Below are 26,647 nucleotides of genomic sequence, written 5' to 3'. Positions count from 1 at the left end.
GCAGGGCAAGAATGATGTTTGCAATCTCATGCCTCGCCCCACACCGCTTCCTGATTGGTTGCCTTCAGTTCTCGTGATACTTGTTTTGGTGTGAGGGGGACTGCTCGGCAATAAGTGTCAGTCACTTGGTTCTGACAGCGGCTTTGAAGCCACAGGCAGGGGCGTGCGTTTCAGCAGGGAGGCTGAGGCACCTCCCGAGGACATTCGTGGGAGGGGGAGGGGCACTGAAAGAAGGAAGAAAGTCACATATCCCTAGCGGTGTTAAAAGTGCTGGTTACAGGAGAACCGCTTATATCTCTGCCTCAGATCAGTTCCTGCTGTTTTCCTTGCGCTGCCTCCCTGCATTCTAGTTCCTGCCTTCCTACTTCAGTTGTTAGCAGTGCTTTTGTTACGAGTTTCCACATTATAGCTTTTCCACGTATTCACTACCAGAGGACTTTTCAGGGACCCCTGAAAAAAGACTATTTTGTCAAAACACGGACCGTGTTGGATCCTGCGCTTTCAGCAGACTAGGTCCTTTAGGTTTTTTATGTGGACTATTTTACTTTTCTGTGGATTGCTTTATTGTATCTTTGGAACTCTGCCATTTCAGGAACATCGTCTCTCCACAGTGTTCTTTTTGCTTCTCCTGGATTTTTTTTCTGTGGACTTTTTTGGGGTCAATTTTCTTTGGTTTTGTCTTTCCTGCACTTTGTCACAGCATTTTAAGATAGGACATCCCATTTAATGAAGCCGCACCCACTAGGCCAGTTTATAAAACCCATGTATAAGCTGCAGCCTATACATGGGGAAATACGGTAATCATTTCCTTATGGTCCACCTCGACCAGAAATCTTAGTAAGCTTCTGATGAGCTACCCCTCGATAAAAGGCCTCAGATACAAACATATTTTCAACTCTAAGTTTATATTTAGCAGCACAGAAATATGGAACAACTTCCCAACCACCACTACCTCATGTTCCAAAAAAAACTAAAGACTTACTTCTTTGACACCATATCCATCACAGAAAACTGACCCTTGAGCCTACCAAGCACCTTGCAACCACTATCACACTACACACACAGCCATCAACATGACTATGGACTATAAAATGTCCCACTCTTCAAACAGCACTAGTTTTTCTGTTTTTGTATTGCAATAGCTCTCAAACTGCTTTGTAATGTATCTCCTATGACTCTGGGCAACCCTTTATTGTCTCAGATTTAAAATAAGTACCTGTATATAATATGTAAATCACTTTGATTGTAGCCACAGAAAGGCAATACACTTCTCCCTCCGTATCTATGGGGGTAAGGGGCAGAGCCAGCTCACAAATATTTAAAAAACGTGAATAATATTTGGGCTGGTTCTGCCCCTAACCCCCGTTCCCCCCGGCTATTTTAAGCCCTGTAAGCCTCCCCCTGAAGCCTTACCTGGTGGTCTAGCGGGTTTTCGGGGCAGGAGCGATCTTCCCACACTCCTGCCATGTACAGATCGCTCACAGGAAATGGCTGCCTTGAGCTCCCGTAGTCTCTCGAGCCATTTCCTGTGAGCGATCTGCACAGGGCAGGAGCGTGGGAAGATCGCTCCTGCCCCGAAAACCCACTAGACCATCAGGTAAGGCTTAAGGGGGGGCTTACAGGGCTTAAAAAGCCTGAAAAATTAAAATGGGATTTTTTTTTTTTAAATCATAAATAACCGAATCCGTTGATGCTGAAACCCAGGGCAGGATTAACCAATAGTCCAAGTAGGCACGTGCCTAGAGCCCGAAATGGTCAGGGGGGCCCAATGAAGGAGGGCATCAACATTGTTTTTTCCAAACTGCGATGGGCCCCTCCAACATCGATCAGCAACGCAGCCCCCCCCCCCCCTATCAACAGAAAGTAAGACAAGCAAGCAATGCGGGTAAAAAAGGCAACGGGAACTGTAATTGTGCAAGCGGTGCTGCTTGCCCAAAGCTTCCCTCTGACGCAGCTTCCTGTTTCTGCCTGGGCGCATGGTGGGGTGGGGTGGGGCGGGGCAGGGGGGCCCAGTGTACTTGTGTGTCTAGGGGCCCTCGACGAATTAATCCTGCCCTGCTGAAACCACAGATTCGGAGGGGGAAGTGTATATTAAGTCCTATTCCCTTTTGAATGGCAGTTTACTTTCAGTTTTCTCATGCTAACATTACTGCTGTTTGCCAAATTTTTATAAACCTACAAGAGGAACCACAATACAGAGCCACCTGAAAAAAAGAACAACTGTTTAATGCTTTTCTGAGATGGGGTAGACACTGCAGAGGTAAACACAATTGCCCCCTGATTCAAGGAAATTCAAAGTCCAAGCACTCTGGTATTTGCACTTGGGTGGGCCTTGGAGCAGGTACAATAGCTGTCATAGAAATTTTATAATAAAGTTGTGGGAGGAGTTGGTTCCAGAGTTGGGGGATGGAGTGGCTGTAGGAGCGTTTGCGGGCAGTTTCTGACAGGAGGGACTTTCCTAGGGGGATGCATAGGCGTTTATCCATTTCCGAGCAGAGGAGGCGGGTGGGGGTTAGTTTTAATTCTATGTAGGCAGGGGTGGTGGCTTAAATTATTTTATGTGCTATTACTAGGGCCTTGAATGCACAGCGTTGGTTAATTGGGAGCCAGTGCTCTGTGCGGAGGGCTGGGGAGATGGGATCACGGTAGTTGAGGCTGTGTAGGAGGCGGATTGCTGCATTCTGTACCCGCTGGAAGCGCTTGAGATCTTTTTTGGCTTCTCCATGCAGTAATCCATCCTGGAGAGGACATAGGCGTAGAGGAGTTGGGCTAGGTCAGGTGTGGAGATGTAGGGTTTGATCCTTCTCAGTTGGCGGAGATAGTAGAAGGAGGTAGAGACTACTTGAGATATGTGGGTAGACAGGGACAGGTGGCCGTCTAATGTTACTCCTAGTCTGCGTACATATGTTTTTGGCCAACTCAAATTGTGTTTTCTTGGAATCTCTGTTCACCAAAACATATACACGTGGAAATAGAGGTTCTCTGAAATTGCCATGTGCATGTGTATGTCATCTTTCTCCAAGGATGCAACCTCCTGCATCGACACTTCTAGCTCCAGTCCAGTCCGAGCTTCAGCCATATACTCCCTCAAGGCATTGGTCTCAGATGCCATAACGGCAAGCCTCTTCATCAAAAAGACACTTGATGCATGCATCATATTTGAGGAAATGGAGCACGCCAACTTCTTGAAGTTCTTCATCATATTCTCGATGCTTCTCTCAACATGACCTCGACACTATACTTCCAGAAGAGCTGACATCAAGGTCTCTGAATCTGATTTATCACCACGCTCTTCTGATGAGTATCCAGAGTTTTCTGCAGATGAATCCTATGGGATACCCTAATATCCTTCATCACCAACTTAACACAGGTCCCCACCTGAAAATCAGTCCTTTACCACTTCATCAGACAGATGGGCCAAGTGCTCCCTATAAGCATAGAATCTGAGGAGGAACCTCATGCTAAGCTCATAGAAGCTTTGGACTATGTAAAGTAGCCTAAAGATTGCATCAAAGTGCTACTACACAAACTCATGAAGGAAGCTGTGGAACCACGGGATGGAAGGCGACGTATACAGATGGGTTAAGAACTGGTTGGCAGGCAGGAAGCAGAGGGTGGGAGTGAAGGGCCACTACTCAGACTGGAGAGAGGTCACGAGCGGGTTCCGCAGGGATCAGTACTCGGACCGCTGCTGTTCAATGTATTTATTAATGACCTAGAAACAGGGGCGAAGTGTGAAGTTATAAAATTTGCGGATGACACCAAACTCTGTAGCAGGGTTAGAACAGTAGAGGAATGCGAAGAATTACAAAGGGATCTGAACAAGCTGGAGGAGCTGGGCAAATAAATGGCAGATGAGCTTCAATGTGGAGAAATGCAAGGTCATGCATGTAGGGAAAAAGAACCCGAGGTTCAGCTACATAATGGGGGGGTTGGTACTGGGGGAAAGTAACCTTGAAAAGGACTTGGGAGTGCTGGTGGACACGACAATGAAGCCAACAGCACAATGCGCAGAGGCCTCAAGGAAAGCAAACAGAATGTTGGGTATCATCAAGAAGGGTATTACAACCACAATGAAGGACGTTATCATGCCGCTGTATCGAGCGATGGTGCGCCCGCATCTGGAGTACTGTGTCCAGTACTGGTCGCCGTACCTGAAGAAGGATATGGCGATACTTGAGAGGGTTTAGAGAAGAGCTACACGTATGATAAAGGGTATGGAAAACCTTTCATACGCAGACAGGCTAGACAGACTGGGGCTCTTCTCCCTGGAGAAGCGGAAACTCAGAGGGGACATAATAGAGACATATAAGATCATGAAGGGCATTGAGAATGTGGAGAAGGACAGATTCTTCAGCCTGTGGGGAACTACAAGAACAAGAGAGCACTCGGAGAAACTAAAAGGGGACAGGTTTAGAACCAATGCCAGGAAGTACTTCTTCACTCAGAGGGTGGTGGATAGCTGGAATGCACTTCCGGAGGGAGTGATAGGACAGAGTACTTTACAGGGTTTCAAAGAGGAATTGGATAAATTCTTGAAAGAAAAAGTTAATGAAGGATATAGATAGGGAAGATATAGGATAAAGAAGGATGCAGTTAGAAGGATATAGATAAGTAAGGACAAAAGGGATGGAAGGATATAAAGGATCACTTACAGGTCATGGACCTGATGGGCTGCCGCGGGAGCGGACTGCTGGGCACGATGGACCTCTGGTCTGACCCAGCGGAGGCAAATTCTTATGTTCTTATGTTCTTAAGCTCTCTTTAAAAACTGGGAAACTATCTGTCTCAGTGGCTCCACATAAGTTAGACTCTTTACACAGAATCCTAACTTGTTCTGGCTTTGATAAACCCCAGCTACAACACCAATCTTTAGTAGTTGAGTCAGCCTTCAAGCAAGCAAACAGCTGTCATACATATGCCAGTACACCACCAAGCAGAGAATGCAGAACTTTGGACAAATTTGGCAGGAGAACATTTTAAGCATCTATACTAGCAAATGTAAAGCAGCCATACCTTCACTTCTCACTACTGTGTAGAGATTAATTTGAGTTTGAGGGGTGGTAGATTCAAGAGCAATGTTAGGAAATTCTACTTTACGGATGGTGGATGCCTGGAATATGCTCCCGAGAGAGGTGGTGGAGAGGAAAACGGTGACAGAGTTCAAAGAAGCGTGGGATGAACACAGAGGATCTAGAATCAGAAAATAATAGTAAATATTGAAGAACTAAGGGCAGTACTGGGCAGACTTGCACGGTATGTGTATATGGCCTTTTGGTTGAGAATGGGATATGGAGGGCTTCAATGGCTGGGAGGGTGTGGATGGGCTGGAGTGAGCTTTGACAGAGACTTCAGCAGTTGGAGCCCAAGCACAGTACCAGATAGAGCTTTGGATTCTTGCCCAGAAATAGCTAAGAAGAAGAAAAAAAAAATTAAATAAATAAAATAAAAATTGAAATTGAATCAGGTTGGGCATACGGATAGACCATTTGGATCTTTATCTGCCGTCATCTACTATGTTACTAGAAGGGCTAGTTGATTTGGATAAGCAGTTCTCCAAAATTTATTCTCTAACTAAATGCCAACTTTTCCTCCAGCCCTTTGGATTTCTCCAGGTTCATGCTAGTTTCTTCTAATCCTCTTCTTAGAGACATGATCCTGCCAGCTTGGGAGTCTCACATTAGAGAATGATACGGGGACAAATGTGTCCCTGTCCCCACAGGAACTCAATTTCCCCGTCCCGTCCCGCCCCCGTGAGTTTTGTCACTGTCCCTACCCAATTTCTGTAAGCTCTGCCTTAACTGCACAAACCTCAAACACTTATGATTTTAAAGTGTTTGAGGCTTGTGCAGATGAGGACTGAGCTTTCAGGAATGGGACAGGAACAGAAAAAGAACTCGTGGGGATGGGATGGAAAAATGAGATCCTGCGGGGGACGGGGAAAAATCTGTCCCCATGTCATTCTCTATCCCACATGTTAGAATATGTAATTGCTTATCACTAGAGCAAGCAAAGTTACTTACCTATAACAGGTGTTCTTCAAGGATAGCAGGTATATATTCTCACAACCTGCCCACTTGGCTTCTTAGCTATCTTACTGAACCTGCAGGACCTGCAAGCTGACATTGGGCGGGAAGGCCCAGGAATGCACGCCATGCGGATGATTCTTAAACTTAAAAGTGACAGTATGTTTGACTGTCCATACTGGGTTCCGTGGATGACATCACCCACATGTGAGAATATACTGTATACCCGCTATCCTCGGAGAACATCTGCTACAGGTAAGTAACTTTGCTTTACCTATAAATGCCACTATTTCTGCAAGTTGTTACTTCTAAAATGACCGCCATAGTCTAGCAGTAACCAAAATAAGGAAAATAGACCTAGAGAAACTAATCTTGCTTATTCTAGAAAGTGATCCCTTCATATTAAAAAATGAGAAGATCATGTAATAAGGCGTCTTATTCTTTAGAGTGGTAGTTTACTTTTCAATTTTCCCATGCTAACCTTACTGCTGATGCAGTAAATAATTTAGCTTGGAAAAAACCATATTAAAACTAATACAATAAAGCAGGGGTGTCCAATGTCGGTCCTCGAGGGCCGCAGTCCAGTTGGATTTTCAGGATTTCCCCAATGAATATACATGAGGTCTATTTGCATGCACTGCTTTCATTGTATGCTAATAGATCTCATGCATATTCATTGGGGAAATCCTGAAAACCCGACTGGATTGTGGCCCTCGAGGACCGACATTGGACACCCCTGCAATAAAGGGATATGGGCCCATCATGCAAATCACATGCAAACCCTTGATGCAGAATCTTTACTCCAACTTTGAATTGAAGTAAAGATTCTCTTTACAGGAGCAACTGTGTGATGTGAGGAGAAGTGCAGTACTTAGGAGAATTCTGTCCTGAGAAATTTCAGTTGCCACTCAATCCCACTTCCTGGCCTAGTCACCTCAAGACAAAGTACCTAGCACAGGGAGGTCCTGGACCAGAAAGCTTCAAATTCCCATGGACCAGTAATGCTACCATCTTTAAAAATAACCACATTGGACCCTAGCAATACGTCGGAGCACACAGCTAGGGCACAACATCAAATAAGGCATTCCTTCCAGAACAATCTTTCTTTTTTTGCAAACTGATCCCTAGCAGTGCTTCCTAGCATAATACAAGAGGTCAGGGGCCACCATTTTACAAGATGATGATGCAAAACGAGGACTCTGCCAGGTACATCCCTGGGGCAGGCATATGGTATTGGTTCGTGGGGGTTACTTCAGCATTGGAGACTTCAGCATTGGAGACTGAATTCTGGAGCCAGATAGCCTCAGGGGTAAATATTTTTTTTCTTTCTGACTCACTGACAGGCAAAAAGAAGAAAATATTTCCACACGATACAGTATATGGCAACATGCTACTGCAGCACTATGCGCTCATCTTTCTGTTAGTGCATATTTTTTAATGCTATAGTAAATTTCATGCCATCAGTTCTTCATCTGGATTAACAGTGATTTGAAATTAATGCATTAGAGCAGTGATTCTTAAACCTATCCTGGGGGACCCTCAGCCAGTTGAGCTTTCAAGATATCCCTAATGAATATGCATGAGCAAGATGTGCCTATAAAGTAGGAGGTAGACATGCAAATTTCTCTCATGCATATTCATTAGGGATATCTTGAAAACCCGACTGGCTGGGAGTCCCCTGGGGCAGTTTTAACAATCACAGCATTCTTGTACAATCCCTCTGTAGTCTCGACGATAGGGCTGTGTATCTTATCCAGCAATAATCTGTATGAATCTCAAATACCCTCCCCCGGGTTGATCTCCTGTGACATGCTCCGTGAAGACCAGTTTTGTATTCCTACAGCCAAACTGTAGGAGCTCATATCTTCTGCTTGTGTTTCTTTTCTTAGAATTTAGTATATTTATTTGCTATTTTTGCGTGGGTTTTGCCCTTGTGCCGCAGATACATCCTGCGGGGACATCCTTTCGGTGGGAGATCGCAGACTTTGAGAAAAAGTCTGCATCTGTGGGGGTTACCTGCAGTAATCCCCCCGGACAGCTGGTACGTCGGATCAGGGATCTGGGATCAGGAGCTAACTCACCCTGGGTTCGTCTTCTAAAGGGTGGAGCGCAGGCTGCGCGGTTCCATGCAGGCATGCCTGGGATCGGGACCAGACTGCGTACCTTCCTTGAGTAATCCAAAGGTCTTAGAAGTCACTGACTGGGGTGACAAGCAAGTGAGGCAGTCAGAAGAAGTAAAATCCAGTTTTCCAGCTTCCTGAGGTAATAGAGATCTCCATTCTTGCTATGTTCAGATTGCCTGCCATTCTTTCTCTTGCAGCACAGACACAGTGAGCAGCTGTATGCATGCCTGGTTTGGTGATTTGGGGGGGTCTTAGAAAGGTGTTTTGGGGTGGTTTCCCTGCATGCCCCAACCCCCCCCACCACACACACACACACACACACACACACACAAACACCTCTAAAACACAAAATTGCGGTTTTCCCAGGTTCCCTGTGTTTTTCCCGGGCACCCGCAGCAGCCATCTTGGATTTTTCTTTAAACTTTTCAGAGGTGTATTTTTTGCACACGGAGCTTCGTTTTCGCTCTAAATTGAGATGGCCTCCTCAGGACATGATGTCATGGATTCATGCCTCGTTTTCGGCGGATGGCTGTCTGATGCCAGTTTCCACGTGCACCGCAGCCCGCAAGGGGGGCAAGGTGTGCACGGATTCTGTGTCTTCCACCTCCGGAGCGGTCCCTCTTGGACTTTCTGCTGCCAGTGCTGTGAACCTCACATCTGGTGACCCAAAAATGTGTGCGGACAGCGCTCTGGTGAAATTTAACCACAGTTCTGGGGAAATGTCTCATAAACCTGCTAAGCACTCTAGATCAGATGTGCATGGAGTGGCCCTTGCCGCAGGGGCTATTTTACCCCGGTTTTGGTGAAGAGGAGGTTTCAGGCATGTTGAGAAAAAAAAATATAAGAGTCCATGCCTGTGATTCCCCCTTGGAAGTCAGCCCATCAGGTGGGCCATCTTCCTTCACTGATTCCCAGCATGTCACTGAAGGGGACCCCGGAGAATAGGCGGGCGATGCCTGCAGTCGTGTCCTTATCTCTTTCCATCCTTTTGTTGCCTCAGGGTATCTTGGCAGTGTTAGCTGATGTGGCTAAACTAGCTGACCTTAATGGTCAAGATAAGTGTGGGTCCTATGACCTGGCAGAGACCTATCTGTACACACACTGTCCAAGTCACACCATCTAACAGTCAGGTCGGAATTCCTTGCTTGATTTGAGCCTGCAGCCAGATTACCCTGCTCGTGCAGAATGTTCACTGATGAGTGACCAAAGACTGCTTTCCTCCTCCTTTCCTGATCATCCGGATCTGGTCCGGACATTTCCAGAGGTCTGGGATAACCTGGTGGGTATCCTGAAATGTGCTAGAGCTATAACAAGGTTATATCCATGGCACCAGCATTTTTCTACACGTCTTTCATTCACCGAAGGTAGATTTGGTCATGGCTCAGGTCTCTAAGCACATGTCTTTACCCTCAAATGGAGTGGTGGTCCTGCATGATGTTCAGGACAGGCGAGTGGATTTTATTCTTACCACCTCCTTGCTTCAGCAGTGGCCAGAGTAAGGGTGACAGCAGCCGAGTCCTCCATCACCCAAGCCTGTATTTCCAGATTTCGCCATGATCCTGAGGGAATAGTTCTCCGGTATCTTGATTTTCAGATTTCCAGAGTGGTTTATCTGGCAGACACCTTATGGAATATAATGTAGATCATTGTAAAGCTGGGAGCTCATTCTGTATCCACCAGAAGATTGTCAGTGATCGGGGATTCTTCCTACAAGGCCACCCTGAGCAGACTGCCTTTTCTAGGTCTTTTTCTGTTCAGTCAGGGGCTGGATGTCCTTCTGAGCAGTGTGGACTGTAAGCTTCAAGTTCTGCCGGGCAACAGGATGTAGGGGTGCCGGGTGCAGGATGTAGGGGTACAGAGCGACCTAATGTTCGTCCCTTCAGAGGCCCTCACCAGTTCTCTGGTCCTCTGGTTTTAGGTCAAAAATTCCATTCAGTGTCCGGCCCCCGCTTTGGGGGGGCTCTGCCCATCAGTAGTCCATTAACAGAGGTACTTCCGCTCCCACAAAGTAAGCAGTTTTAACACAAAGCCTTTAGCCCCGCTCCTCAGTAGTGGAGGGAGTCTCGCAGCTTTTCTGGCTGGTGTGGGAGAGTGGGACCTCAAACTGTTTGGTCCTAGAGGTCCTGCGCGACAGCCTCAATCTGGAGTTTTGGGCGGCATCTGCCGGACTCCTCTCGGGATTCACCTGTGGGGCTCCCTGAGGAAGTTCCATGGGTACAGGACCACGGTTCGCAGGCTGCTGGTTATTGTGACTCTTGAGCACGTGCCACAGGAGGACTTTGACTTGGGAGATTCTTGATTTACTTCCTCAGTCTTAAAGCCTTTCTCTGAAGCTTGGAGGCCAATCCTGGCCCTGAATGCGCTCTATGCGGTCCTTAAAGTCCCGTGCTTCTATATGGAGACTGTGTCCTCGCTTTTCACAGAAATGGCGCCAGGGGTGTTTTGGCCTCCCTAGATCTCCTGGAGATGTATTTTCATATCCCCATTTTTTCTGTGGCACAGGAAGTTTTTGAGGATTCATGTATTGGCTCGACACGTCCAGTTTGCAGCTCTTCCGCTAGGCCTGGCTTTGGTGCCCAGAACTTTCCCTACGGTCTTGATGGTTGTTGCTGCCCTCCTCCATTGTCAGGATATCCTGGTCCATCCATACCTAGACGGCTGTGTGATCAGAGTTCGCTCACTGGAGGAGGGACACAGGGCAATGCAGCAGGTAATCCACTTGCTGCTCCATTTGGGCTAGGTAATCAATATAAGAAAGAGCCACTTCAAACCGATGCAGGACTTGCAGTGGCTGGGGTTTCAGTTTCACACGCTCAGAAACCAAGGGTTACTCCCGGAGTCTCGGAACCTGAAGTTCCCCCAAACAATTCAAGGAATGTTAATATTTCCAGCTCCCTCAGCCTGGCAAGCTCTGCTGGGCCTGGGGCTCCTGGTCACGAAGGTGATTTGGTCCAGTGGACCAGGGCTCAGCTGCGTACTCTTCAGGAGTCGCCGCACCCTCGGTGGAGTCTGCTGAGGGACTCATTTTCAATGCCACTGTCTTGCACGGCGATGGCGTGCAATAGCATGCATTGATGGTTGCACCCACTGACCCTGTGCATGGGTCTGCCTCTGAGGGTCTTTGGGTGACCCTTGCCACGGACATGGGTCTTTCCGGGTGGGAAGCAGTATGTATGTATGTCTGCCCCGGTGCAGGGTCAGTGGTCTATCTGAGAAAGCAGTTGGCTCAATCACCTGGAACTGAGGGTGATCCGCCTTGTCTTGCTATTTTCAGCCGTGTCTACATTGTTGAGCTGTCCAGTTGTTCTCAGTCCATACGACAGTGATAGACTATGTCAGCAGACAGGGAGGCACCAGGAGTCTTTTCCTGAGCCTAGAAGCTTAGCTGCTCTTTTCCTGGGTAGAAAAGCACCTGGTGGCTCTGTCCGTAGCTCCCATGGCGGGCTGTGACAGAGCCGGTACCTGTGTCTTCCAGAACCTGGTCTCTGCTCACCCTAGCACAACTCTGGCGTGCTTCCGGTGAAGGAAGGAAGTCCTGCTGGTACACATTCCCTTTTCCAGGAATGAAATATAAAGGCAAAACAAGTCAGTTTTATGGTTCATAACCTAGTCCCTTTATTCAGTGGTCTGATGTCGGGAGTACCATCTCCCTTAGTTCAATCCATAAGCACTCAAAAAAAAAACAAGTCCATCAAAGTCAGAGTAAAATGCTCCAAGCAAACACAAAAACCAAAATATGAAGTGGACCCACAGGAATGGGTTATCACTTCTACCTTTAGTCAGGCAATCCAGGTAAGTAACAACTAAACAAAGAAACATCAAACAGAACTCCAGAGGCGTTGTCTTCACCTTTAGGCAGGTAAAGAAACCTTTTAGCGCGCTCTCTAGTTCTGGGCCCCCAAGCTCTGCAATTATTAAGGCTTGGCTATAACCAACACAGAAGCTGTTGGTGGGGGGAGGGGAGTAAAGGAATTTACTTCTTAAGTTTCTGATTTCTCAGAATGCCAACAATGGCCCCACTAACCCAACCTGGATCTTTAGTGAATTCTTCCCCTAATAAATCATTTACTTCCCTCACTCTCAGATAAGTGAGACCCAATTTAGGCCAGCTTCATTTAACTAAAAAAAAAAAACGATTTTTTTTTTTTTTAGCACAAGTCTCTGCAACTCCCAATAGACAGCACTTCTGCTTAACAAGACTCTATCACACAGAGTATGCTAATAACTACACAAACTTCCCAGTCTTGCCACTTATCTTTACTCCAGGAGCATATCTTCAGGCAGACCAAGATTTTCCCCACAGTCCATGGGTTCAGGCAGTGCTGGCTGGTTGACAAAAGGGCCAGTGTCTGCTTCCTGCATTTCAACGTCCTCACACACAGGAGCACAATCAGGGGAGACCCTTTCCTGAGCTGGCCCAGAACCAACTGAACTCCTTCTCCTCAGGGCAGCCTCAAAAGAATTCCACCAACCACGCCCTGCTTTCTGAGGGGGAGGAGTTGCCTGCACAGTTTGCCTAGCTTGTCTTGGCTTTCTCATTATGAGTTTCAGCTGGGAGTGAACTGAGGGAGGGAGGTTCCTCTGGGGCTCTTCTGAGCTGTTCTGTTCCCCTTCCTCTACTCCCTGCAGTACAGACTGATCCAAGTTAAAGGGGAATACACATTTTTCCCTGTGACTGGTCCCAATCCTATCCCCGTGGTTAGCTCGCTGTATGGCTGGACAGGGTTTGGTCCCAGACATATCTGGAATGAGCGGAGCCACCGGGGACGGATTGTGACAGGGCGTAGAAAACGTTCTCGCTGATTCTTTTTCAGTCGTCGGTCCCTGGTTTCAGGAGAGTAGTCCCTATCCAGGTGAGCATTCGTGTACATGGTATTGCAATGGGACCATCCAACATTTGACTTGTTGGCGTCTGCCAAGAACAGGAAGGTGGACAGATTCTTCAGTCATCGGCGGAAGGCTGGCAGCGAGGGATTGGTTGCCATGGCCTTGGGGAGGTCTCCTCTCTGTTTTTCCATCATGCCCATGATAAAGCACGCTCTGCACTGCATTGAAGTGCACAAGGGCCCGGTGATCTTGGTGGCACCAGATGGGCCACAGAATCCGTAGTATGCCGACCTAGTCAGGCTATGAATCGAGAGGGGACTGTGACTCCCTTGCCCTTTCACCTTACTGCTCAGGGCCCAATAGCACTACAATTCTGTCTTGGTCTTACAGCTTAGCTATTGAGTGCATGGCAGTGACAGCCAGGGACTATTCAACCACGGCCATCTCTAGGTTTCTTCATAGTAAGCGGAAATCCTCTGTTGCAACCTATGCAAAGGCCTGGAAGTGTTACTAGGCTTAGTGTTCCAGAGCTCAGGTGGATCCCTCGGATTCCTTAATGGCACTGGTTCTGGATTTCCTGCAGTCTGGCCTCAAGCAGGGACTTGCTGTATCTTCCCTTCAAGTTTAGATCGCAGGTCTTTCTTGCTTGGGTCCTGCTGCACTCAGAGGTTTGTTAGCACCCCAGGCAGAAGTTGTCCGCTGTTTGCGGGATGCAGTTCGGCTGAGGCCTTCTTTGTGGCTTCCTTTTCCAACGTGGAATCTGGATTTGGTTCTCCACTCACTGGGCCATCTACCTTATGAGCTTCTTAAGCAGGTTCCCTGCAGGTTCTCACCATCAAGACTTCCTTATAGCGGTCACGTCTGCCCGTAGGGTTTTGGATCTACAGGCATTCTCATGTCGGGATCCTTTTCTTCTGATCATGGATTCTGCGGTCATCTTACGGACAGTGTCTTCCTTTCTTCCGAAGGTGGTTTCCATATTCCATGTGAATCAGGAAGTTTGGCTGCCAGCCTTTGTTCCTTCGGGTTCTAAGTCCCAGGACAGAATCTTACAGTCCCTGGATGTCCGGCGTCTTCTTCGAAGATACAGTATTTGGAGGCCACCAACAAATTTCATTTTTCGGACCATCTTTTCGGGTCCTGCCCATTGAGGTAGGCCTGCCTCTAAGGCTATCATCTCAAGATGGATATGTTCTGCCTTTTCAGCTGCTTATGTGGCTGCGGGGAAAGAGCCCTCCCTTGGGGTTGGGGCTCATTCCACCTGAGGAATGGCTTGCTCTTGGCTGAATCTACATTTGTTTCTTCTGAGGAGATTATCTTCCCTGCACACTTTCACCAAGTTCTACCGGATTTATTTAGCGGCTAAGCAAGATGCTACTTTAGGGGTGGTGGTCCTGGCGGCGGGCTCATCAGGCCCTCCCTGATGTTCGGGGACTGCTCTGATATATCCCTATCATCCATACTACAGAGGGATTGTACAAGAATAAAAGATTAGGTTCTTATCTCTGTCAATCTTCTTTCTTGTAAATCTCCTCTGTAGTCTGGACACCCGCTCAGTTTCTGTCCAATTCGCAGGTCGCCTGGCAAGTAACTGGTAAGCTGGATTTCTGTCTTTACCCAGCATTGCTGAGAATGCCATCCTTCCCTTGTAAAGAAAGGTTAGAGGGGTCCCAGGGTGGTTGGCCCCTCTTGCCTATATAGGCTGTGTCTCCTTCTAAAGTTTTATGAAGTTCTATGAGGTTTATAGTTCAAATTGAATGTTCATGCTATGTTTTGCATCTTCAATATGGCTGTTTTGATTTTTTTTTTTTTCCATGAACTGAATTAATTGCGTAGCGGGGAGTTCCTCGTTCCACCTCCCTCTCTCTTTTGTTTCTTGTTTTTTAGGTAGTCCTTCCTGGCTTGGTTACTGACTGGTCTTCAGGGATCATGTCACAGGAGATAGACCCAGGGGAGGGGCTCAAGTTTGTTATTTGAGATTCCTACAAATTATGGCTAGATAAGATACACAACCCTATCATCCAGACTACAGAGGAAATTTACAAGAAAGAAGATTAGCAGAGGTAAGAACCTAATCTTTCGCTAGAATACTGTGTGCTGATGCTTTCTGAACATCATCTTTTATCGGTACTTGTATCATTGATGGGTCATTGTGAAGAACCTTAGCCTAAAGTCATACAACAGTATGGGGGTTTAAATTTCTATTGTTGTCAGTTTCTTAACTGTCTTGAGTTCATTCCTATTATTACAACATTTATTGTTTATATAGCGCTGACAGGGTATACAGTATTATGCCAAGTCAACATTGATAAGTTAAAAAGGAATACAATACTAATTGTATCTAAAAAAATCTCTGCCCAAAGACCAGCCTTACTGGGAACAAAAAGGTGAGATATAAAGGTGATATAAGAATACAGCTTTCAGTTAAAAAGATGGAATGTAAATGTGAATCAGTACTAGGAGAATGGTTACTTGGAATGTTCTCTTCTCCTTGCAGCTGAGACAGAGCACAAACATGAATCCAGTTCAGGAGGACTCATAGGAAAGCTTCGAGGTATGTGAAATGACTGGAGCTCTGTAACCACTTTTAAGTGCTTTGAATTTTGTAAACCAGCTGAGCTGAGAACAGATGGTTTGCACATGATATTTATTTTTTAAATAAAGATAAATGGCAACAATAGAAAAAGAATAGCAGTGAAAAACCTTGTTCCGCCACTTATTTCTGTCAAATGGGATGATCAGTGACACTCAAAAAAGCACACAGACAATATAAAGCATAAACAATAACACTTTATTATACATATATAAGAATTAAATATAAAATAGCATCACCTTGACCCCATATAACGACCATCTTCACAATTGGGAATCCTTGCAATAGATAGATGGGTGGACCAAAGGACTGTCCCTTTAGACGTGGATTCTCCTTCCAGACGTCATGGATTCTCTGGTTAGAGGCAAGTCCCGTCTTTTATATTGGGTGAAAAGCTGGAAAAGCTGCTGGGTTCTTAGTAAAGCATAAACAGCTGGTCTTGCTCTTTTGTTCTCTGTTTTGACAACACCTAGGTTAAGGAGGTGTTTGCAGAGATCTGTGTCCCTTTGATGCTATCGGGCAACACGCAGAGAAAAGGAAGTCAGAGAAGCAAACTTTGATGTTATCCAGGAGGTGTTACAGAGCCCGATTTCCCATTGAGAGACACGCAGGCGTCAGGAAGTCAGAGAAGCAAACTTTGATGTTATCCAGAAGGTGTTACAGAGCCCAATTTCCCATTGAGAGACACGCAGGCGTCAGGAAGTCAGAGAAGCAACTTATTCAGAAGGTGTTTGCAGAGCCCGGGTTTCCCATCTGTCTTTACTGATGGTCATCTGGTTTTACTGTCCTTTGAAGATCAAGGAGGTCAGGATGTCAGATAAACAGACTTTACTGTCCTTTTGGGGTTGTCAAGGTAACACTCAGGACAAGGAGGTCAGATAAGCAGACTTGAGGAGACATGTCACGTAGTATGCTGAGTTCATTTACCCCCGGGCCCTAGGCATAACAAACCTAAACCCACACCAAATACTTGGAGAAAACATCTCATTAGGCAAAATAAAACAGTAAGGCTTGTTCTGTAAACATATTAAAAAAACAACAACAACTATGGAACAAGAATTGTCTGCAAAATAATTTCCTGTATTATAGGAAAGTGGAATGATTGAGCACCTCACAGTATTTCCAAGGTATGTGTATTCAGTAGTAATTATAGCCTTTCCACTTAAAAATAGCTAAAAAAAAGTTAAATAATGCATTGAAATCCAATAAAAGAAAACCACATACCACAATACTTAAGTGGTCATCTTTAATGAAATCAGAAGATCACTCATTCCAGTCTTCATATGTACATAAAATGAACTTATCTTTTATATTCTTGCTAGCAGCCAAAATTGTCCTGGCATTATGTTTTAGTAAACTGCCTATATCAGAATCTATGTTTGGTCCTTTGTTAATGAGAAACCATTTTCAACATGACTTCTAGGGACATACTGGAACAATAATTGCTCTTGCTCTTTCTATTTAAAGATCAAGAGATCTTTAAAATTTGAAGATGTTATTTCCCGCTAGCTTTTTGGTTAAACATCTATAATATCTGTGTATCCTAGCCAGTTATTGTTTTTTAAAAGTTCAATCTTTTTTTTTAAACCTCATGCCCTTTATTTGCACGTAGCTGTCATTGTTTCACCCACCACTTTGATTCACGCTTTAGTTTGCGATGGCGATGCAGCATGATGTCATCATGCAGTACCTTCTTATCTCTATTCGGTGCGGTGATCTTTCAATATAGCCACTGCATTGCAGCTGCTCTATCTCACTTTTGGCTCTCTTTTAAGCAAGGTAAGGTTTTTTAACTTAATTTTAATTTTGGTTTTTTACTTTATTATTGGTTCCAACACTTTGCTGGCTTTGTTGTTATATCTGTTATTAATATTGGTTGTTTTTTCAATATAAGAGGTTTGCCGCTTGGGCCGTTTGATTCAGTCTCGCAAAGATTCTCTTTCTTGTGGGTAGCAATTTCACTAGTGGCTTTTATACCAGATTAGTTTTGTATCACTTGTCAACTTCTGTAAGGCTTTTGTTGAGTGGTCAGACAGATACCCGCACCTATAGCCCATCTCCATATTGTTTGGAGACACATCAGCTTTGATGTTTGTTCCTATAGTAGCCATGCACACCGAGGTCTTTCAAATTATTTTAGCTCTATTTGTTTTGACCTTTGGTTCGTCTTGGGGAGACAGAAATTAATCCATTTCTGTTGTTAATATTGGATAAGTTTGAAATTATCGTATTCAATTCTATTGCATTAGACATACACTAATCAGTATGCCTCTTGATGTTTTTCATAAACTGTGTTGGCCTTACTCACTCACTGTTTCTGAGCCATTTTTATCTAGAAAGGAACATTTTTAGACTTGGTTTGATCTTTGCATTATTTTTTGATTAGGTATCATAACATTTTATTTGAGTCCTCATCCACATATTTACATTTGTCGAGTAATTACTGACCAGGCATATATTTTTGTCCTTCTCTTGGAAAAGCCATCGAGGTATTGAAGGTTTTTCATACGGGACACCAAAAGCTTTTTATCAAAAATTTGAATTCACCTGTAGCCGTGGCACAAAATTCCAGCTCAAGTTTCTTAATTTCCAGCAGTCTTTGAACTTTATTTTCCCATGGACTCTGCTGCGCAAAATTGCATAAGAAAAGAAATGGATGTTTTATCACAGATGGCATAGCTGCATATCTTAGCATGTCAGTATGGGTTCAAAACAACCTACATAGACATCGATGATTTTCATCGGGTTACTGTGAAAGGAATCCACCATGAGTGTAGAGCCTGTAAAGTGATCTCTTTCCTGTTGTTTGGACTCAAACGTACAAAGATAAGTGGCAGAATCTAACATGGGTGTAGAGCCTGTTAAGTTACTTCTTTTTTTTTAACATGGTAAGGAAATTAAGTCAAGCAGTGTTTACTTTTGTGCTTATGCACTATCAGTGGTCATTTTCTTTCTCTATTTTATCCATTGAAGAAGAATGGTTCTCTGCTTTATCTTATAAGCAGGACTAACCAGATTTTTTCTGAAACATGCCTTCCACTGTACCATCAATGTTCATATAGTATTTTCCAAAAGGCACATATTACTTTGAAGTATCATTCCCTATATGTGTTTTTCCTATTGTTTAATGCAGTGGTTCCCAACCCTGTCCTGGTGGCCCGCCAGGCCAATCGGGTTTTCAGGATAGCCCTAATGAATATGCATGGAGAAGATTTGCATGTCTGTCACTTCCATTATATGCAAATCTCTCTCATGCTTGAAAACCCGATTGGCCTGGTGGTCCTCTAGGACAGGGTTGGGAACCACTGGTTTAATGGACATTATCCACAACATCCTTTACTCCATCTCCTTTTTTTATTCCAAAGGAACCCAGAGGTTTGGGAGTGGCTGTAGGGGAGGAGGAGGCCAGTACATCCTTTTAAAGATGGTTTTTTTCCATTTTACTCCAGTTTATCTTAAACAGAGTCTCTGGGACAAAGGTTTCAGTACACGGTCTAAAGTTACAGGGTTATATGTTCAAGTATCAGTGCACACTACCCAAGTTCTATTAGATAAGATTATAATTCTAGACCTGTTTCTGCTCTGCATTCTGCACAGATCACATTTATATCTTTCAGTTTCATTTTCAATTTCTAGCCAGAGAAAATAGGTAATGTTGGGGTGCAATTTCAATTTCTAGTCAGATAAAATGGATATGCTCTTGTGCAATTTAGCATATGCAAGTTTTAATAGCATATCATAGTACCACTGGGTATTGTTCTAGTACTAAAATCAAGCTGCACCTTTGTTATAAGCCCTTTGTTTGTATATTGATCTTTATTCAGTGCATTACTGTTCTACTAGTTACACTTCTCTGCAGTATGCTGGGATTTTGTCTGTTACACGTTGTGACCTCTAGACTATTTCTAGATCACCTCCTTTTTACCTTTCTTACCGATTTGTTCCTGCTAATATAATACAGTCACGTAAGACTCAGAACTCCTCCATGGTGCTACCAAAAGCCTGTAATCTTGATTCACCATTGGAATCATTTTAAGTGACCTGGAAGTTTTTACTAAAAAAAAACCCATTTTCTTGGTTGATTACCTCATATGATCTTCTGTTACAACCATTTCTTAATGGTCTCGCAGAGTTATTTTACTTTTTGCTTTTACTAAGAGAAGAAGACTTAAGAGCTACTGTGGAAGAGCAGAGTAGTTGGTCTGTTTGACTTTTTCTGTCATTATGCTTCCATATTTCTGTAGGAAATATCGTGGTGTGCTTTTCTTCCACACACAAGATTTTATTCAGAGTTTATGTTGGTTTTTGATGGACCTCTGGTATTATGCTTCTGCCCAGCAATTTTATTTCTCCTTATTTTGTTTTTCTACTCACAAAAAAATACAAGAAAACATTGAGATTATCCTCACGAGAAAATGCGAGAAAACACTGAGATTTTCTCCTCACTAGTAAACATTGCGGTTACCATTTCCTCTCATGTTTTCTGATACTGGTGACCATTCTTCTAGAAATTTCTCAATTGCTTCCTAAGATTCTATTCAGCACCTTAACTCGGCAGACACATTGCCTCTTTTCGTTTAGTTAGGTCATTCATACTCAACTTTACGGTATCTCCTTATCTTCAGTTGATGCCACTGGCTCAGGAATAATTTATTTGATATTTTGGGATAACGCATGTCTAAGTTCAGATTACCCATGTTTCCTCTTCTAAGTTGAAGTAAAAGTGTATAGGAGTTCAATGACATGGGTTTGTTACTTTGGTTTTCCTGTCACCTTCTTAAGTACTCCTGTTTCATATGGCACATATACTAGGGGCCGCATCTATCATGGCTTGTTTCTCTGTTCCTTATTTTACTTGGATTTTATGTATTTTGATTTCTAAGTTTCTAATGAGGTGCCGGGTACCAGCTCTGTAATGGCATCTGTGCACCAAAATATAGAATACTAGTGCCGTGCCAATGGCAGGCATAAATGGGCATGCCTAAATGCACCATGCAACACATTATAACTCATAGTATTCTAAAAATTATGAATGTAAGTTGGAGACCTATACAGACCCTCTTGCAATTATTTATTTATTTTGATTTCTATCCCATCCTTCCAGTAGCTCAGAACGGATTACAAGCCAACATTCACAATGGAAAACATTTTGGACAGTTCAAAGACTATACAGCAACTTAAGTACAGGAGAGTGCAGAAAGGAGAGGGAATATAAGGAGGTCAAGGGGTAGTTTGCAGTTAGAATTTCAGTTGAAGAGGAGGGTCTTTACTACTTTCCGGAAGGTCATCAGAGAGTTCTGTAGTCTGATTTGTGGGGGGAGTTGGTTCCAGAGATGGGGGATGAAGTGGCTGTAGGAGCATTTGCGGGCGGTTTCTGACAGGAGAGACCTTCCTGGGGTGATACATAGGTGTTTCTCTGTTTCAGGGCGGAGGAGGCGGGTGGGGATGTACAGGGTTAGCTTGGATCCTATGTATGCTGGGGTAGTGGCGTAAATTCTTTTATGTGCTATCACCAGGGTCTTGAAAGCACAGCATTGATCGGAAGCCAGTGCTTTGTGCGGAGGGCTGGGGAGATAGGGTCATGGTAGTTGAGGTTGTGTAGGAGGCGGATTGCTGCGTTTTGTACGTGCTGGAGGCATTTGAGATCTTTTTTGGCCATTCCATTAAATAGGGAGTTACAGTAATCCATCCTGGAGAGAACATAGGCATAGAGGAGTTGGGCTAGGTCAGGTTTGGAGATGTAGGATTTGATTCTTCTCAGTTGGCGGAGGTAGTAGAAGGAGGTGGAGGCTATTTGAGATATGTGGGTGGACAGGAACAGGTGGCCATCTAATGTTACTACTAGGCTGCGTACCTGATCTGCTGCTGTTAGTGAGGTGGAGTCCCATGATAGAGTTGGGCGTGTGTATTTGGTACTTTTTTTCCTAATCCATAACAGTTCAGTTTTGGAGGCGTTCAGCTGTAGTTTGTTGTTTGACATCCATATTTTCATGTCAGAGAGGCAAAGTTGGAGGTTATCAATTTGGGATGATCGATTTTCGCCTAGTGGGAGGAGCAGCTGAATGTCATCGGTGTAAGAGTGAATTTTGATGTTGTACTACTGGGCTATATCTAAAGCAGGTCTGATGTAGAGGTTAAAAAGGAGGGGGGATAGAAGGGCGCCTTGGGGAACACCATATTTGATAGTTTGGGGTCAGATTTGGTCGGCCCTAGTAGGAATGTTTGGGTTCTTTGGTGAAGGAATGAGGTTAACCACTGGAGAGCCGAGTCCTTGATGCCGAGGTCACAGAGTCTGGAAAAGAGGAGGTGATGGTCGACAGTGTCAAAGGCAGCTGAGGTCAAGTGGGTCCACTAGGTCATCACTGCCTTTGTCGACTATTGATCAACTGTCATCTGTGATATCCAGGTGTACTGACTCTGCGGTGGCCTTTTCGGAAGCCAGATTGTGCGGGAGACAAGGCCGCTTTTTTCTTCTATGAAAAGATGTAAGCGGCGGAGCACTATTCGTTCTAGGAGTTTGGAGACAAATGGGAGGTTGGAGACTGGTTGGTAGTTGCTGGGTTTGTTGGGGTTGAGGGTGGGTTTCTTGAGTGTGGGTTTGATAATAGCCGACTTCCAGCTGAGTGGTACTGTCCCCATGGAGAGGGAGGAGTTAATGAAGGGGGGGATAGATTCTGCCATGGCGTCTTCTGTGGATAGTAGGAGACTGGATGGGCAGGGGTCAAGGATGGGTGCCGGAGGGCTTGAATTCTCTCAGGGTTTCGAGAACTTCAGCATGGGTGGTCATGTGAAATTGGGATAGGGTGGTAGAGGATGGAGTATTGGGGTTAGGTTGGGGGTATGCTGGTGGGTGGCTGATGGTGTCAAGATTATTGCAGATGGTTTATAACTTGGACTGGAAGAAATCCGAGAGAGCCTCACTATCAAGTTCAGTTGGATTGTTTTGTTTTTTTCCTTGGGCATTGGTGAAGAGTTGGTTTGTAAGTGCGAACAGTTGTTTGCACCTAGCTGGGACTTTCTGTAGGATGTGAGAGTAGTAGACTTTCTTTGCTTCTAGGATAGCAGCTTTGTAGGTAGTGGCTGTGTTTTCCCAGTGAGTTTTGGATTCTGAATTTGGGTGTTTGATTCAGGTTCTTTCTGCTTTCCTCAGTGATCCCTTTATAGATCGGAGGTCGCTGGTGTACCAGGGGGCAGGTGTTTTGGTGGTGGTTATTCGTATTGTTTTTGTTTGAGCGAGGCTGTTATAGAGGGACTGGATGTTGGAGTGCCAAGTGGTGGCTGCTAGGTCGATGGAGTGTGGGTGTTGGGTGCAGATTTTGTTTAGATTGTGAATGTCTGTGGCCATCACTGTAGGGTTGACTGAGCTGGGGATTTGATGTTGGGTGGGTGGGATAGAGCCTTTCAGCAGGGCTGAGGTAGTTTCAGTTGGGAGTTGGAGCTCAATGAGGTGGTGGTCTGACCATGGGACAGGTGTAGTGGTGCAGATTGTTTGTTGAGGCTCTGCAGTCAGGTCCCTATGGGTGAAGATTAAGTCTAAAGTGTTGCCTGCTGAGTGTGTGGGGTGGTTACAGCTTGGTGGAATCCCAGGTCGGTGAGGGAGGAGAGGAAGCTGTCATTCATTCCTGAGGTGTTGGGGTAGTCTGGGAAATTGAAGTCTCCCAGGATGGTCACATGTTTGTGTGAGATGGATAGCTTGGTGATGAATTCAAGGAGGGACTCTAGGGCTTCTGCTGAGGAGTGTGGGGCTCTGTAGAGTAGAATGAAAGCAATTTTGTGTTTGTGGCCCAAGGTGAAGGCAAGAGCCTCTAGGGTGGGAGCGTTGATAGTATTTATCAGTTTTGGTGTGGCAGCGATCTTGGTGATGGTGGCCACTCCGCCTCCTCTCCCTGTGGTGCGTGAGCAGGCTAGGGCCTGGAGGACACAGTTCGCCTAGTGCTATCCCATCGTTGTATTGGAGCCAGGTTTCAATGACCATGAGGGCATCCCAAGTGTTGGCACAGATGAGGTCATGAAGGATGAAGGTTTTATTAACTGATCTTGCATTGATGAGTGCGAACTTGAGTGTGTTGTTGATGAGGGCTGGTGGGGAGGGTAGGATGGGGATGGGGATGAGTTTGGCAGGGTTCCTGGTACAGCTGTTTTTGTATTGGGAGGTAATGGTGATGATGGGGATGGTGAAGTATATTTTTGTGAGGAGGGTTGGGGTTGTGGTGAGAGGGGGGGTGGGGAGGGGGGTGGTTTGGTGTGTCGGAGGCATGTTATTTGTAGTAGTGGTGTGTGTGAGGATAGAGATGGTTTGAGGGAGAGTCAGAGCTGGTGTTGGCCGGGTGGAGCCTCGGGGGAAGGGAGGAGTAAGAGGCATTTTCTTTCCTTCCCCTGCCTGGAGTCTAGTCGCGGTGTCAGCTGGTCTGCTTGCTGCTGCTGAAGCTGGGGCGGTCTGCCACTGTGTGCTGGCTGGTGGAACCTTGGGCGATGATCGGCGGGGGAAAGAGGGAGCAAGATGGCATTCTTTTTCCTTCCCCTGCCTGGAGTCTGGTTGCGGTTGGAGGTCTCGGCTGGTCTACTTGCTGTTGACTGGGGCGGTCTGCCACTGTTGTTGTGTGCTGGCCAGTGGAACCTCGGGTGATGATCGGCGGGGAAAGGAGGAGTTACATGTTAAGAAAGGTATGTGCTATCTTATAGAATAGTGTAATTACATGTGTAGGTGCCAGTTGTTTCAGCATTTACCCATGCAAGATACACATAACTACTGGTGCCCAGTTACAGAATTACTCTGCCCATTCTTAGGTGAAGATGCAAACTGGTGATTAGAATAACCTAAAAGAAACTTGCTTGTGCTTTACTTTAATCAGTTGTGAATAATATATAAGTAATAATCTGGTTTCTGGTAGCCAAACCTGCCAACCCAGAGATGACTACAGCAGGGGTGACTCTACAGCAGGGGTGCCCAAAAGGTCGACTGCAATTGACCAGTATCCCGGGCTCCGTGATAGACTTGCGTTGCCTTCGCGTTCTACCTGCTTCCCAACATCGTAAACAGAAGCGCCGGGCCAACCGGCCAACCAGCCCCCCCCCCCCCCCACGTCAATACTGATGTCGGAGAGGAAGTTCCGGGCCAGCCATTTGGAGGGAAGGCTGGTTGGCCCGGCACTTCTGCGTTGGGAAGCAGGGAGAGCTCACAACTCTGCGGCGGTGGAGTGCAGGAAAAGAAAGGGGGCAGGCAGGGAGACAGAAAGAAAGAAGGGAAACAGAAAGAAAGAAAGGGGGGACAGGGAGACAGAAAGAAAGAAAGGGGGCATGGAGAGAGAAAGACAGAAAGAAAGAAAGAGGGGGCAGGGAGATAGAAAGAAAGACAGACAAAAAGAAAGAAGGAGAGAGGGGCAGGGAGAGAGAAAGAAAAAGTTGGGGAAGGAATGAGGTCTGGAGGAGAGGAAGCATACAGGAGGCTGAAAGAAGGGAATAAATATTGGATGCACAATCAGAAGAAGAGCAATCAGAGATTCATGAAATCATCAGACAACAAAGGTAGGAAAAGTGATTTTATTTTCAATTTAGTGATCAAAATATGTCCGTTTTGAGAATTTATATCTGCTGTCTATATTTTGCACTATGGCCCCCTTTTACTAAACCACAATGGCGGTTCAGCACAGCTCCTTGTGCTAAAAACCGCTATCGCGGTTTAGTAAAAAGGGAGGTGGTATATTTGTCTATTTTTGTATAATTGTTACTGAGGTAACATTGAATAAAGTCATCTGCCTTGACCTCTTTGGAAAAAAAAAACGGAATATAAATGATAATTAACATTTTTTCCGCATACAGTATGCTTTCTGTTTTTTTTTATTTTATTTTATTGTTGGTAGATCAGTTTGACTTGGCCATTTTAAAAGTAGCTTGCAAGCCCAAAAAGTATGGACACCCCTGCTCTACCGCATGAGTGATGTAATATAACTGGAAAACCATTAGTATCAACTCTGAATATCAGGTTATATGTAAATACAGATTAACACTGATAGTACTATCCATTTATCAAATATCTGATGTTCTTACAGGAAAAGGCAGTGGAGGCCTAAACCTAGGGAACTTTTTTGCAAGCCAGAAAAGGTACAGTCGGAAAGGATTTGACCGGCTAAGTACAGAAGGGAGCGATCAAGAAAAAGATGAGGATGATGGTACAGATTCAGAAGAAGAGTATTCTGCACCACCTCCACCAGCACCTCCAGTTTCCTCATCATCCTGAAACTGACATCCAGTTTATGTTGAATGATTTTATCCATTAGTGTGAGGTTGCTTTACAGTAGCATGTTTAAGGTTGTGTATTTAATTGTAACTGTACATGTCTCTGTGGGCTGTACATTGTCATGGTTTTCTTTTCTTTAAGCAGGTAAGGGTGTGTCTTACTCATACTGTTGCCATATTTTTGTCAACATATAAATTCTGAAAAAAAATCATCTATTCTTGCAGTGTTAACTTTGAAAACTAACTATGTAGTATTTAATCATTTAAGCATTTTGAAAGAGATTTTTTTCTCTTCCCTTTCTCCAGTGTTTTGTAGGCAAGTTCATCCTCTGCTTATAACACTGTGTTTTCCAGTAGAATTTTGATTGCTGATTTCTATGTTCTTTTGTGCCTTTCCTTCTTAGCATTCTAAACATGTTGCAAAATAAAGCTGCTAGATCCTCTTCTATTTTTTTAAATTACTCCATTATGTTGTATCTAGAGAAAGAAAGAAAGAAAAAGTCTCTATTTAAAGATTTTGCTTTTGTTTGGGTTATGTTTCTGGGCTGTCTTATTTTTAGATGGGTACAGTGTTTAGAACACTATTTTCAGAAAACAGAATGTACTTTGTGTAATAAAGTGTTTGCAGAGCATTAGTTTCAGAGTGTATGTTGGAATTTTTGCAGGTTGGAAAAAGTGTGTGTGCTTTGGGTAAAGATACAGTAAACCATTATTCACCAGCCAAGAAGACAAAAGAGATTTTTTAAAATTAAGCTTGGACCATATTTTGTTATGTAAAGAGAGAGAAATAGGGAGAATGAACAGCTATCAAAAGTGTATTAGACCAAGCTATCTTTAAGCAC

At 44.8% G+C, this 26,647-nt stretch overlaps 1 protein-coding gene across 5 annotated transcripts in view; it reads left to right on the top strand.

Annotated features, from left to right (window-relative positions):
* PAM (peptidylglycine alpha-amidating monooxygenase) overlaps window positions 1–26,440 on the top strand; it is a 616,313-nt gene extending 589,873 nt beyond the window's left edge. For all 5 annotated transcript variants that reach the window (XM_033929183.1, XM_033929181.1, XM_033929180.1 and 2 more), the window contains 2 exons: window positions 15,474–15,530; window positions 25,619–26,440. In XM_033929183.1, coding sequence (XP_033785074.1) covers window positions 15,474–15,530; window positions 25,619–25,806 — 245 coding nt within the window. In that variant the 3' untranslated portion in view covers window positions 25,807–26,440. The remainder of the gene's footprint in view (window positions 1–15,473; window positions 15,531–25,618) is intronic.
* Window positions 26,441–26,647: the final 207 nt, after the last annotated feature.

The sequence above is a fragment of the Geotrypetes seraphini genome, chromosome 1 (assembly GCF_902459505.1).
Source record: "Geotrypetes seraphini chromosome 1, aGeoSer1.1, whole genome shotgun sequence".
NCBI lineage: Eukaryota > Metazoa > Chordata > Amphibia > Gymnophiona > Dermophiidae > Geotrypetes > Geotrypetes seraphini.
Note: the sequence above shows the minus strand (reverse complement) of the source record. Positions and strands in the feature narration are given on the sequence as shown.